The sequence below is a fragment of the Brassica rapa genome, chromosome A09 (assembly GCF_000309985.2).
Source record: "Brassica rapa cultivar Chiifu-401-42 chromosome A09, CAAS_Brap_v3.01, whole genome shotgun sequence".
Classification (NCBI taxonomy): domain Eukaryota; kingdom Viridiplantae; phylum Streptophyta; class Magnoliopsida; order Brassicales; family Brassicaceae; genus Brassica; species Brassica rapa.
Genome location: NC_024803.2, coordinates 19,173,674 through 19,187,305, shown reverse-complemented (window position 1 = coordinate 19,187,305; position 13,632 = coordinate 19,173,674). Strand labels below are relative to the sequence as shown.

The 13,632-nt window shown below is 37.7% G+C and overlaps 3 protein-coding genes across 3 annotated transcripts; all 3 read right to left on the bottom strand.

Moving 5' to 3' along the window:
- Positions 1 to 317: 317 nt before the first annotated feature.
- Positions 318 to 2,535, bottom strand: LOC103838912 (TLC domain-containing protein 4). The gene is made up of 9 exons (XM_009115362.3): positions 2,295 to 2,535; positions 2,014 to 2,162; positions 1,722 to 1,810; positions 1,488 to 1,626; positions 1,317 to 1,391; positions 1,059 to 1,180; positions 900 to 975; positions 765 to 824; positions 318 to 682 (listed from the first exon to the last, which is right to left on the bottom strand). Exons 2-9 carry the CDS (start codon positions 2,119 to 2,121, stop codon positions 545 to 547), a joined length of 807 nt encoding a protein of 268 aa, XP_009113610.1. The 5' UTR covers positions 2,122 to 2,162; positions 2,295 to 2,535; the 3' UTR covers positions 318 to 544.
- Positions 2,536 to 9,045: 6,510 nt separating this feature from the next.
- Positions 9,046 to 12,332, bottom strand: LOC103838913 (probable methyltransferase PMT17). The gene is made up of 6 exons (XM_009115364.3): positions 11,959 to 12,332; positions 10,625 to 11,308; positions 10,344 to 10,554; positions 9,973 to 10,273; positions 9,437 to 9,904; positions 9,046 to 9,339 (listed from the first exon to the last, which is right to left on the bottom strand). The coding sequence occupies exons 2-6, from the start codon at positions 11,285 to 11,287 to the stop codon at positions 9,105 to 9,107; spliced, it is 1,878 nt and encodes a 625-aa protein (XP_009113612.1). The 5' UTR covers positions 11,288 to 11,308; positions 11,959 to 12,332; the 3' UTR covers positions 9,046 to 9,104.
- A 233-nt stretch (positions 12,333 to 12,565) lies between these two features.
- On the bottom strand, positions 12,566 to 13,543 carry LOC103838914 (60S ribosomal protein L9-2). The gene is made up of 2 exons (XM_009115366.2): positions 12,986 to 13,543; positions 12,566 to 12,839 (listed from the first exon to the last, which is right to left on the bottom strand). The coding sequence occupies exons 1-2, from the start codon at positions 13,481 to 13,483 to the stop codon at positions 12,753 to 12,755; spliced, it is 585 nt and encodes a 194-aa protein (XP_009113614.1). The 5' UTR covers positions 13,484 to 13,543; the 3' UTR covers positions 12,566 to 12,752.
- Positions 13,544 to 13,632: the final 89 nt, after the last annotated feature.

Below are 13,632 nucleotides of genomic sequence, written 5' to 3'. Positions count from 1 at the left end.
GTAAAAATGGAATGTAAAATATGCAATAAAAGCATTTAAATAGGTAAATTTTATTTTGTACTCCGTAATAAATGAATATGAATTAATTAGAAAATATAAAAAAAATGAAGTAGTTATAATTAGTTTTAAAAGTAATGAAAATATGTAGGAAATGACTTAAAATTAGGCAAATATTATTTTGTACTTCAGTTTCAATAAAATAGATTTCTAACAATTTGAATCACCATCATAACTCGGTTTACACCAAACCAAGCCTAAACCGTTTTTGCTGTAAATGATAATATAGCATCACTAAAATCTGACTGACCTGAAACATATTGATTCTGGTTAAAACTTTACAGGTTGAATACCTAAGAATCATTTGACGGTTCTGAATATAAAATTCCCATAGCTTGGCACAGTCTTGTTTATAATCCGAAAGGCTTTTACAAGATACATCACAACATGATATCAATAATTTTTTTTTCATGGACAGATAAAGTAAATGCAATCGAAATCTTTTTTGTCCAGGTCAATCTGAGTTTTTCTGGCCATCACCGTTTCTTCACTCCCTGTGTCTTGCCTTGGAGATTGTTTTGATCAATCCTTTTGTGATTTTCCAGAACCAAAGAAGATTCATCACAGACAGGACCGGTGCTACCGTAAGAAGGCTGTAAAATCCTAGTGGAAACACTTGTTTCACCTGCACAGAAAAAAAAAAGTTTTTAGATTCTCTTCTCTAGAAAATGTATGTTTGTTTTACTCACGGTCAGCATTGAAACTACCTGATGGAAATGGAAGTACATGTGAACAAAATAGTAGATAAACAAAAGGATCCTCGCGACCTGAAAGAGAAACAGATACATTCTTTTCCTCAGATACTAGAAAAGAGAGATTTATTTTGGTCTACAAAAAATTACCAGCCAACCCAAGAACAAGGCAATTCCGTTGAGTGTGTAAGCCTTAGAGCATTTTTGACCACTAGTATCCAAGTACCTATATCATTAACACGCTCGAAGTTAGAGGCCACATGTCATTAAAACCAGCAACGGGACTTTCTATAAATCCGGAAAACTCACCAGCGTAGATTGACAAAAGGGGTTGTGGCCTCTGACAAGAGAACTATGAATATGTAGAACTGTGCTTGTCCACTTGTGACAGAGAGAATGATGGAGAACATTGATAAGCAGTGATGAAAAACCTTGAATACGTAACCAGAGCAAAACAAACATTAATTAGCTTATACAAATCCATTCACTCATTATATAAAGGAAAACTCAATTAAATGCTAATTCTTTAACGAATATGGAAAAATTATAGGATGCTTTGATACTTACATACTCAATACCACCAAGAGTAGGAAAATGCCAAAAGATCATCGTTAAGTCTGCTATAAAATAGCCTAATGAGATCTGTTAAGAGATTAACGTTACTATATCATCAGTAACAAATGCAAAGAGAAAAAAAGGACAGAAGAAGGAGATGATCTTATTGCCTAAGAAACTCACCCCCATTACAGCCTCCGATAAACTTGTTGTACTATTGACGACTGAATCGCCATGAACATTCTCATCAAACTGATCCGATATCACCAAGAGGTAGATTGAAGCCACAGAAACAAAAACAGCATGGAACGTTGAGAATCCCCTGTGAAGGAAAAAAAAAACATATCTTAACTCAATTACGTATCTCAAACCCAAAAAGAAGATCAAACAGTGTTAAAGAGGTAAGGTAATCAAAACCTGTTGTTCCATTCCATTCTAACTTTGCTGTCAAGTTTTGGATAAGCATTGAAGCGCAAAGGACTTATGTAAGCAGCAAAGTCATAAACCTTCAAAAAAAAACCCAACCAGAATGATTTCAAGTATTCTTACAAGCATCGTTGACCTTAAGGGCGAAAAAGGAATAGCTTAGTGAGTTGAATTCTTTTCATTTAGCTCATATTGCAAAAAGGAAGCACTAGTTAGTTGTACAAACTTTTTTGATGAATAAATTTAGTATTCATTCCAAAAAAAAAGGGCGAAAAAGACTTACGAGTTTGCACATGAGAATGCCTGAACAAATAGATGCAAGCAAGACGAGTTGTTTTGAAGAGACCGAAGCAGCATCATCATCACCGGTAAATGCGAAGTTGGTCGTCATGAAAGAGTCTTGCTTTGATGTTATTAATGGGTCGTACAAAGCTGATTGAGAAAAAGAAAACGAAACCTAGAATCAAGTACTTTTCGTATGTAAATTTAAGGGGTTATCCAAGAATTGGGTCATGGACTAAACTTGAGGAATCATTCAAGAAAATGAAAGAAGAAGACGTGTACCGGAGGAAACCCTTTCTCTCTGGTTCGATTCCGCTTAGTTACAATCCTCGGATGTCGATTTGTTTGTCAAAGTTTCGTACTGTTCCTGATTAAATGCTCTACAACCAAAAGGTTCGACACTTTTAATGTATTTTCATGTGACGGGAAGTTGAAACTTTTCTTTTAAAGAAGCATTTATTGTTTACCCAAACAAATGGATCGGTTGGTTGAATTAAACACAAGTAAAAAGTTTCTTCAAAAGTTTTTTTTCACATTTTAATCATCATAAAATCAAGAACTATCTGTAGAAATGGTAATATTGTGCTGTTGACTGACCAACTGATTTCAAAAGGTTCTCACTCTCTTTCTCTCCAAATAGGTTGTTGTGTTTGAATGAGAGTATTGCATGTGCTTGTTTATATGAGATAAGAGTGAACACATGTAGATACAAAAGTTGCTTGATGAAGTTATTAGAGAAATAGCCTTAGATAGACATATATGAATTTTTTCTCTCAATTTTAGACTCCAAAGCCCAAAGTCACAAAAATGTTTTATTTAATATGGTCATTTACCATTTTACCCTTCTCTTTTTCTAATTACATTTTTTCTGAAAATTGAAAAAAACAAAAGCGACGACGACAACTTGTCTCATCTCCGGCATCGATCTTCTCTGCCTTCATCATCTCCGGCATTATTACGTACAAGCTTACTTGGAGAGGAAGAAGAAGATAATATCAAAACTCTTTTCTTATTAAGTAAAATGAGACATTTACATGTATATATAGTGAGCTTTACAGTTGAGAATAAACCAACTAATCTAACCAAACCCCTAAACCGAGATAACCGGTATCAATTAAACCTATTTACACCAATAGGCCCCCTCAAGATGAGCTTCCAAAGATGTTGTGAAGACTCATCTTGGACATAAGATGATAGAACTGTTGTGGAAACAGAGGTTTGGTCATTATATCGGCCACTTGATCAACAGTACGCACATGTAGACTTTTAAGAACCTTCCTATCAAGCCATTGCCGGACAAAGTGACAGTTATTTTCAATATGTTTGGTTCGCTCGTGAAAGACAGGATTGGTGGCTATGTAAATAGCGGCAGTGCTGTCTGAGAAGAGGATAGGAGTCTGAATGCGCGGAACTCTCAGATCATTCATCAACTTAATGAGCCATATCATCTCCTTAGACGCACTGTTCAATGCTATGTACTCTGCCTCTGCAGAAGAACAAGAGACCGTGTCCTGCTTCTTAGAGCGCCAAGAAATAAGAGAGTCACCAAGAAACATGGAGAGGCCTGTAGTAGAGCGGCGACTGTCACGACAAGTGTTCCAATCAGCATCAGCAAAACCTTTGAGTGTCAAGTCAGGAGAAGCTGAATAGAAAAGACCTTGTCCCACAGTTCCTTTGATGTATTGTAGAACACGATAAGCAGCTGTGAGATGAGTGGAACGTGGAGCAGAAGAGAACTGACAAAGCTTGTTGACCGCAAATGTGATATCTGGACGTGTGATAGTCAGATACATCAACCGGCCAACCAGACTACGATAACGCTCCGGTTCATCAATCAATTCACCATCCTTGAGTGCCAAATGTAAGTTCGGAACCATAGGTGTAGAGGTAGGTTTACATCCTAGCATTCCAGTAGATGTCAGTATCTCAAGAGCATATTTCCTTTGACATAAAGAAATACCCTTACTTGTACGAGCTATCTCCAAACCCAGAAAATACTTAAGAACACCAAGATCTCTGAGCTTGAACTGCTGTGAAAGATCATGTATTAACTGTTTGGACTTCTCTTCACTTGTACCAGCCACAATTATATCGTCCACATATACCAATACTGCCAGGAAATGACCATCTGAAAACGTTTTCAAGAACAGTGTGTGATCACTAGTACCAGTAGTGAATCCCAGACGTGTTAGAGCAGCAGAAAATTTAAGAAACCATTGTCTTGAAGCTTGTTTCAAACCATAGATTGATTTCTTCAAGCGGAACACATCATTCTTAGACAATGTAATCCCTTTTCTCTCTGCATAACCATCCGGTATCTTCATGTATATTTCTTCATCAAGATCACCATTCAAGAACGCATTTGATATGTCAAGTTGATGAAGAAACCAATTGCGAGACGCTGCAACTTTCAAAAGAAACCGAACTGTTGTGAGTTTTGCAACCGGTGAAAAGGTTTCAGTATAATCCAAACCTTCCTTTTGTGTAAACCCTTTTGCAACTACACGAACCTTGTGTCTCTCAAGTGTCCCATCCGCATTAAACTTCAAAGAGTATAAGACCTTACAACCAACTGCTTTCTTCCCAGCCGGTAAGGTAGTTAACTCCCAAGTGTTTGTTGCTTCCATTGCTCCAAACTCTTTATCCGCTGCTTCACACCATTCTTTAGAGTCCTTTGCCTCAGAATAAGATTGAGGGATTGGGATTTTGGTGATACAGTTGATAAAAGATAAGTGAGAAGGAGATATTTTGGAATAAGAAAGATAAGAGGAAATGGGATGAGTGATATTCGAATTGAGAGAATAACAGTGATAATCCTGCAAGTGAGCAGGTTGTTTGCGTGGGCGAGAAGAAATTTGTGGGGGAATGGTAGAAGATGAAGAAATTTCTGGTGAGGTATGTGTTTGATGGTTACCTGAGGACAAAGTTGAAGATGGTGTGAAGAGCTTCAAGCTATCATCAGAAGATTGAGTAGAAGCCAGCGGAAAAGTATCTTCATGAAAAATGACGTTTCTGGAAACTGTGATCTTGTTAGTGTCCAAATCAAGCAGCTTATATCCTTTAACACCTGATGGATACCCAAGAAAAACACAAGCCTTCGACCGTGGTTGAAACTTATGTCGTTGCTTTGGTGAAGTGGAACCATAGCATAAGCATCCAAATGTCCTTAGCTGATCATAGACTGGTACTTTCCCAGTTAGTATCTCAAACGGTGTTTTGTTACCAAGCAGAGGAGAAGGGGTTCTGTTGATAACAAACGCAGCAGTCAAGACACTATCTCCCCAATACTCAAGAGGAAGCTGAGACTGAAACATGAAGGCTCGAGCTACGTTTAGTAGATGTTGGTGCTTGCGTTCGACCACTGAATTCTGCTCAGGCGTCTCCGGGCAAGAATGATACGACACAATGCCTTTCTCTTGATAGAACAAAGAGAACTTGAGCTCTGGTGCATTGTCTGATCGAACACCTTTAACACGCATATTGTACTGATTCTCAACCTGATTAACAAAAGCCGGAAACACCTTTATGACTTCATCCTTTGTACGCAGTAAATAAATCCAAGTGGCTCGAGAGTGATCATCCACTATGGTTAAAAAATACTTGTAACCTTCCACTGTCTCAACCGAAAATGGTCCCCAAACATCAATATGTAAAAGTTCAAATGTTGAGTTACATATGTTGTTTGGAGAAGGAAAAGAAAGTTTCTTCTGTTTTGCCAAATGACAAACATGGCAAAAAGAGTTTCCTTTATTCTTCAGTCTTGTGGTTCCCAAAGCTTCAGATATCAGGTCAAGTCTTGAGTAAGAAGCATGACCCATCCTGTTGTGCCAAGTACCAATGTCGACTACTGCATTCACACGAACAGAAGCGGCTTTGATGTTCAGCACATACAGGTTCCCAATCCTTTTACCCAGACCAATCGTCGAGCCCTTGATACGATCTTGTATTTCACAAGAAGAAGGGTCAAACATCACTCTGGAGCCAAGATCAGTCGTCAACGAGCTTATACTGATGAGGTTCAGACGAAACTCCGGTATGAACAGAACATTCTTAAGAAGAATGTGTTCATTTAACTTGATACTGCCAACTCCACTGATCTTGATCAAAGAACCATTAGGAAGATGTACAGAACTCGTGATATTTGTGTCAAGAGACACAAAAATAGCTTTATCATGAGTAACATGATGTGTAGCTCCGGAATCAAGAACCCATGAATCAGTGCAAAGAGTATTCTGTGAAACATTAAGAATACCAATAAAGCAAAACGTAGACTGAGAGAAGTTGATACCAGATATCTCATTAGTGTTATGAGACGTAGAGGCATCGCCTTGACCAAACGTGATGTTGTTGCTTTGAAGCTGAGAACTGAACATAGCAATGAATTGCTGTATCTGATCTTTGGAGAGATTTCCAATCAGATTGTCAAGAGAAGCAGACTTCACGTCAGGCTTAGAGGACAGAGTAGCTGGAGGAGTAACAGAGGTTGACTTCTGAAACTTCTCAGGTGTTTTGCCTCTTGGAGTATAGCCTGGAGGGAAGCCATGTTTCTTGTAACAACGCTCCGCAATGTGCCCAACTTTGTTACAGAATGAACAGATCGGCTTTCCTTTGTGAGCACCCGACTGAACATAACAAATGCTGGACGGAGGAGACGGTAAGACTGGAGCCTCAGACACCTGGAAAGCAGCAGGAGAGATAGCAGTAGTGAAACTCTTCTGACTGTCATCTTGATCCAGGATGTTGTAGACTTCAGTGAGAGAAGGCAAAGTCTTCTTCATGATGATTTGGCGGCGTATAACTGCATAAGATTCATTGAGACCAGCCAAGAACTTAACAATCTTAGCACGCTCAGCCTTTTGATGAAGCCGAGCTGCCTTCCCACACGTACACGGATCATCTGCTTCTTCACAGTTCTCTAAGCTGCTCCATAACGTCTTCAGTTTGGTGAAGTAGTCAGAGAGAGACAAAGAGCCTTGACGAAGATCCTGGATCTCTTGTGTGAGGTTGTAAGTTCGTGGTAGATTAGTCATATGGAATCTACTATGCAAATCATTCCACACATCAGTAGCATCGTTTAAGCGAAGGATACTACGATAGATCTGAGTCGATACCGAGTTAAGAATCCATGACTTAACCAGGCTGTTGCATCGAGACCATATGCGAAAGTTCAGATCTGATTCGAGAGGGCGAGGGATCGAGCCATCAACGAAACCGATCTTGTTCTTCGCGTCAAGAGCAATCTTCATCGCAGCTTCCCAATCATCAAAGTTTGAACCATCAAGCTTGATAGAGATGAGAATCAAACCAGGATGATCAGAAGTATGCATAAAGTAAGGAGAGTGGATCGAATCAGTGAGATCAACACCGACAAGAGCTCGCGAGGCTTGGAGATCCGGACCTGTATCCGCCGGAGAGGCCATCGGAGCTGCGCGGGTTGCAAGGCGAGTCGATCGACGAGGAAACTTCTTCACAGACACCATCGTAGCTTGGGAAAACGTAATCGGAGCTCAAGCAAGAGAAAACGTGAAGAAATCACGAAGAAATCGAGCTCAAAAATGCTCTGATACCATATTACGTACAAGTTTACTTGCAGAGGAAGAAGAAGATAATATCAAAACTCTTTTCTTATTAAGTAAAATGAGACATTTACATGTATATATAGTGAGCTTTACAGTTGAGAATAAACCAACTAATCTAACCAAACCCCTAAACCGAGATAACCGGTATCAATTAAACCTATTTACACCAATAGGCATCGATCATCTCGGCCCTCATCATCATCTCCAGCGCGATCAACTCGTCCGTCATCATCTCTGGTGTCGCTCATTTCATCGTCATCATCTCCGCTGTCACTTTATAATCGAGCTAAACGTGTTTGCTTTTTGTATAAAAATTCAATTCTGAAAACGCTTTCAGGCCATTAGACTATGAGTCCCTCAATGAAAACGTGAAGACTGTAAGTAATCAGAGGCGAATTCTATTTCGTGCTTCTGAGCTTTAGAAATAAGACATAAAGGTAACACCTTTTTGTTATGCCTTTTGCAAAATCATGAGTTTTCACTTGCTCTTATTATCAACCTGAAGATATAGAATGTAAACATATGTAACATATCATTTTCACAAATGTTGGGAACATTGCTGCATTAGGACATAAGCCTCTTACATTTCCTCATGATATGGTTTCTCTTTGCTTTATATAGTATGTAATTCAATTTAAATGATATTAGTATATATATATTTATATATATATATATATGAATATTAATTAATGAGACTAATTCATACCATTTATGATCATTTATATCTTGCTTGAAAACAAAAGTTAAACCATTGATAACAAAATTTTCAATGTGGGACTTTTACCATTTTTAGTTTTTATAGTTGTTTTAAAAAATTCAAAATATAACATATAAGAAAAATCAAAATTTTTATTATATGTTTAATGTGACTGTTTAATTTCTTTTAATAATATAAAATTAAAAAAGAGTATACAAAAGTTGTTATGAAATATGTATTATTCATAATCATTAATTATCATATATATATTAATCATATTAGGTTATTCTGTAACTTTTATTTAAGTAAAGAATTGAAAATATTCTTTTGTACACTACTAATCAATTTGATGGTTAATTTAATAAAAATATAATATATATATATATAGACCAATTTATTTTTCTAAGAATTCTAAGAATTATCATAATGATGACACATGGTTACGAAAACATGTCATTTTAATATACATATAGGATATGATTAACTCATGAAAAAACCCAAACACATCATGAGTCGGGCGAAATGTCATTTTAATACCCTTACTAATCACAGGTTACGGTGTAGAGAGATATTTGAGCAAATGAATAGGACAGTTGTGCCAAATTCGTATCACTTATATACTCTTAACGTCATTTCATAAATAAAACTAAACATATATAAATTACTTAAAGTTAAACTTCGATCAAAAATCTTTGATTCTAAACCTAATAATAGTCATGAGACATGATTTTAGAAAAGAAGTACAAAACATGATTTTAGTAAAGCAAAGATAAATAAATAAACACAAAGGAGAGTGGAACCAAGAGAATTGGCACACTAGTTATTGTTACTGTTGTTAGAAGGTTGACCAGTCCAATAAGTTTTAACAGCAACAAGAATCTTCTCAGGATTGTATGGACCTTTCTCATGATCCACAATTTGAGTATTCCACTTCATTCTCTTCGCTATTTTCTCTACTTTCGTCAACATCTCCACATTATCTCTCAACACAACCGTTCCTTCTGGTCTCAATATTCTATCCATCTCCAACAATATCAGCGTCAAATCACATCTTACAACACAAAACAATCAACCATTAATTTCGTTCATCATTGTTAGGGAATACCACATTAAGTATAGAATATATAAAGGACACGAAGTTGACTTACCTGTTATCATATAAAGTGAACAATCCTCCTGCATGAATCATATCATAAGTTCTTGGATAAGTAGAGAATCCTTCACACCAGTCTTGATACGTCCCAATCAATCCACGCTCGTAGATCACGCCTAAAGTCTGTTTCTCTGCATGGACTGGAACAACATTCATGACCCAAGATGGGTATTTAAGCATCGACGCAGCGAATCCACCGAGGTAAGCATTCATGTCCATTATGTTCCTGAATCTTCCACGTGAAAGCTCTGGGACTATCTTCTTGTAATGAGCTATCCTCTCTTTCCAAACCTCGTTGTCTTCTCTAAACATCTCGGTGTTGATGTCTTGTATGGTACCTCTGATGATCCTAGGAGGTACCGCGAATGCTCGGTCTGGCCAATCCTCGAGCGCACCACCTGCTGATTCCTCTGGATTGTTTGTGTTTGGTAACGGTGTTACGCAAGGTTCCAAGTCTTTGTACCTAAAACCGAGAGAGTTCAAGTTTTGATTCATACACAAAAGTTAGACATGAGATGAGATGGGAGTTACCAAGCAGAATCTGCGTTGTCCGAGCTGCTGCATATTGGAGGTGATTTGTTGTTTTGTTTGAGCTTTTTACACTCAATGTGATTGATAGGCTTTTGCCAAATGGACAAGTCACCTTTTTCAATCACTTTCTTCCAGCAAAGACTCTTTGCTACATCTTCTATTGAATCTTGTTCTTGTTTTAAATCCTCCTCTGTTCTCTCCCAACCTCTCCAGTACTGTTTCCAGTTTATCGGTGGCCCCGAGAGGATCCAGTAACCGCCCGGTCTTAGAACTCGGTCCACCTCCATCAGGTACAAACCATCTGCAAAAGAGCTTAGTGTTAGTGTTCTTCCTCATCCTACCAAGAGAATAAAATAAGAACGTTTCATTACCATTTTTAAACCAAGGGATCAAACAACGAGAACAATGAGCAAGGTCAAAAGCTCTAGCAGGGTAAGGAAGCCTTCTTGATCCCATGATTCCAATTATGGCAGGAACTCCACGTTCTAAAGCAAACTGAACTTGAGCTTCATGAGTGTCTCTTGGAGCAAAAGACACAGCCATAATGTCTCTCTTCAAGAGATAAGCACCAAAACTAGCAACCTAATAAAAAAAAACAATCAATGAATGAAATATTTACAAAGAAAAAAGGAGAAGAGTTTGAAAAACTTACACCACATCCAGTGTCAATAGCTGTTCTGATTCCACCATTAGTAAGAGGAATGAGCCTAGCAATGTCATCGATATAAGCATCGGCTCCACGGGGAAACATAGTTCCACCACCAGGGAATCTAAACCGGTCACCTTCTACTTGAATCCAGTTTTGGACTGCTTTCTCAACACTGAGCTCTTTATGAGGGATGTTGCCATACCAAGCATAGTCTCTGCTTTGGGGCCATTTGAATGGAATCTTGTAGTTTGGTGGAGGAGGAATCAAACAGTAGAGAAGCTCATCTTTTGAAGGACAATGCCTTTCTCTATATTTCATCATGTTCCTATCGAATTTCCTTCCCCTTTGTCTATCTTCGCAAGGAGTGTATTCACTGAGGGATAAGTCACATGGTTCAAAGTACTTGATGGTTTGGTTTGTTTCCTTGAACTCATCCTGATTATGACTTTTGAAATCTAATGACTCAGAAGATGAGGAGGAGGTTGAAGAAGAAGGATTTGATTTAGTCTCGCATCCCATTTTGGAGTAAGAAGCAGGGACATTGTTGTTTTGCCATGCGCCTAAAACGTAAAACAAAATACAGAGTCCGCTTACACCAAGAATCAAAGTTAGTTTCTTTCTTCTTGCTTCTGTTTGCTGATGTTGACCTGTGTTCTCTTTAGCCATTCTTGAGTGCAAAGACTGAAACTTTATCAAGGGAAAAAGGAGTCGGACAGAAACAGAACAGAGAAGAAAAGGCAAAATCAAAATCAAAATCTTCTGTAGATGTTGTTTATTGAAGTTACAATTAGTGTGATTAATGAATATGAGAAGGCCAAGTTAGATTTTGTAAAATAATGTCAAATGTGAATCAACACCATCATAGAAATCTGATAAGATTATTGAACAATGTGAGAAAAAACAAAACAAAAAGAAGGTAAAAAAAGGAGAGACTGGCTCTATTCTTTACCAAAACAAGAACCAAGATCAGTTAATTAGAGACAAAATAGGACGTTGACCAAGAACAGCCTCATGTTCCTCCATTGTCTCCTTTAATATCGTTTTACCATATACACACAAACATTTTGCTTCTTGAACTAAATGAAACCTTAAAAATGCATATGCATATGCATATACGTGTGCAATATCAATCTGAAACAAATCATGAGTTTGTTCCACCTGTGATTGAATGAATAATAAGTGGGTACATTTTGATTTCCACTAGTGCAATGCTGATTAACGATTTTGATTCCCTTGAGAAGCTCGGTTTCATCAAGGATTGTGTTCACACGCATATTACAGACATGTATATATATATATAAATGGAAGCATCCACAAGTATAAAGTGTAGTGTTTACCTTGAAGGCAAGGGCAATTATTAAAGACTTTGGAGTAATCTATTATGGATTCAAAGCATCAAAACATATTTATGCTGCAAGTTTCTTGGTTCTCTTTTTTAGGGTTTCTGAGAGTGTAGGGTACTTGCAAGGCTCTTTAATTCTACTTGGACTGAGAAAACTCTACAAATGCTCTAATCTTTTAAATCAACTCTCTTCCTCAATTTTGGTGGAGAAATCTTGTTAGAGAAAATCTAGTAAGATTATGCTGACCGCAAATAATCTAGAAATTGTTTTCTTGTTGAATAATTTCTAGGGAAATTACACCCTATATACATGAAAAAAACTTAAATACACTAACTAACCAAAATTTCTCCTCTCTCCTACTTTCTCTTCCTATCTCTCTCTACTTTCTTTCCCAAAATCTAATTTTCATTTTTTTTTTTTGGTTATTTGGCAAATAAGCCCTAATTTCTAAGGTCTTAACGACTAAAGTTTTTTTTTTCTATCAATTAGTATGTGAGAATATGGTTTTAATATTCTCACTCACCACAATTTGATAACCAGAAACAAGCCTGAAGACTATATTAAGCACTGCATAGCCTATAACTATAACCATTTCCAGGAATATGTAAAATAAGCAGATGGTATTAAAAACTTTTGCAAGAACAGAGTAAATAAAAACCCAAACATAAAGAACAATGAGTTTGCATATAATGATGGTCCAAAAGAAACAAAACTACAAATCCATAAGAGATGTAAACAAAACGCTACAACTAAATCACTCTTCCACCATATGAATATAATAGAAAGCTTCATTCTTCAACAGCGATCTTGCCCTTCTCGCTCACATAGATACCATCAAGAAACTTCCTAATATCCTTCTTCTTCACATGGCATTTCTGCTCAAAACCAAAACAATCATCAAAAAAACAGAACATTAACAAAGACAAAGTATGCACCTTTATAACACGAAACATAACTAAACACATCACAGACAAGACTCTCTCCAACATATTTAAACAAACCCATATCAAAAAGAAGGTACCTGATTAATCAGAGCGCAGGAACGTGAGACAAGCTCGATATCATTACCCTCAAGAGTAATCTCATCCTTGACTTTCTCAGACCGAACAATGGTAACACCATCCAACATATCAACCTTCCTGACCTTCTTCTCGCCAAGGAAGTTACGGATCTCGATGGACTTGTTGTTACCGGAGATTGAAGCGTTGATAGGGAAATGAGCATACACGAAGCGCATCTTGTAAAGGAAACCTTGAGTGACACCAGCGATGAGGTTGCTAACGTGGCTTAGAGCGGTTCTGATCGAAGCACTGGCTTTGCGAGAGCCGAACCACGAGTCGATCTTGAGCTGTCGCTTGCCGGTGACGGCGTCTTTGATGAGCTGGAAATCGAGGTTGAGATGCTTGAAGTCGCGAGTGAGCTTCCCGCGTGGGCCTTCGACTTCGATCACCTTAGCGTGGACCTTGATGGTGACGCCTTCGGGGATGTCCATCGTCTCGGATGACAAGATCGTCTTCATCTTTCGTCTCTGAGTGTGAAATGCGACGGCGGTACTTCTTTGGATCAAAACCCTAAAGATGGCTCTTTAAATATATATGTATGTCCCCCGTGTTTTGTCAAACATTAAAGGGCTTAAAGGTGCCTAAATGGGCTTTCGATAAAGGAAAA

Bases quoted from the DNA above. Each gene is read 5' to 3' on its own strand.
- LOC103838912 (XM_009115362.3), bottom strand. From the start codon at position 2,121: ATGACGACCAACTTCGCATTTACCGGTGATGATGATGCTGCTTCGGTC. The intron at 1,392-1,487 runs GTGAGTTTCTTA...ATCTCTTAACAG, and splicing joins TATCGGAGGCTGTAATGGGG to ATCTCATTAGGCTATTTTAT. The intron at 976-1,058 runs GTGAGTTTTCCG...TTAATGATATAG, and splicing joins CCTTTTGTCAATCTACGCTG to GTACTTGGATACTAGTGGTC.
- LOC103838913 (XM_009115364.3), bottom strand. From the start codon at position 11,287: ATGGCTAAAGAGAACACAGGTCAACATCAGCAAACAGAAGCAAGAAGA. The intron at 10,555-10,624 runs GTAAGTTTTTCA...TTTTTTTATTAG, and splicing joins CTATTGACACTGGATGTGGT to GTTGCTAGTTTTGGTGCTTA. The intron at 9,340-9,436 runs GTAAGTCAACTT...TTGTGTTGTAAG, and splicing joins TTCACTTTATATGATAACAG to ATGTGATTTGACGCTGATAT.
- LOC103838914 (XM_009115366.2), bottom strand. From the start codon at position 13,483: ATGAAGACGATCTTGTCATCCGAGACGATGGACATCCCCGAAGGCGTC. The intron at 12,840-12,985 runs GTACCTTCTTTT...GGTTTTGAGCAG, and splicing joins CCTGCGCTCTGATTAATCAG to AAATGCCATGTGAAGAAGAA.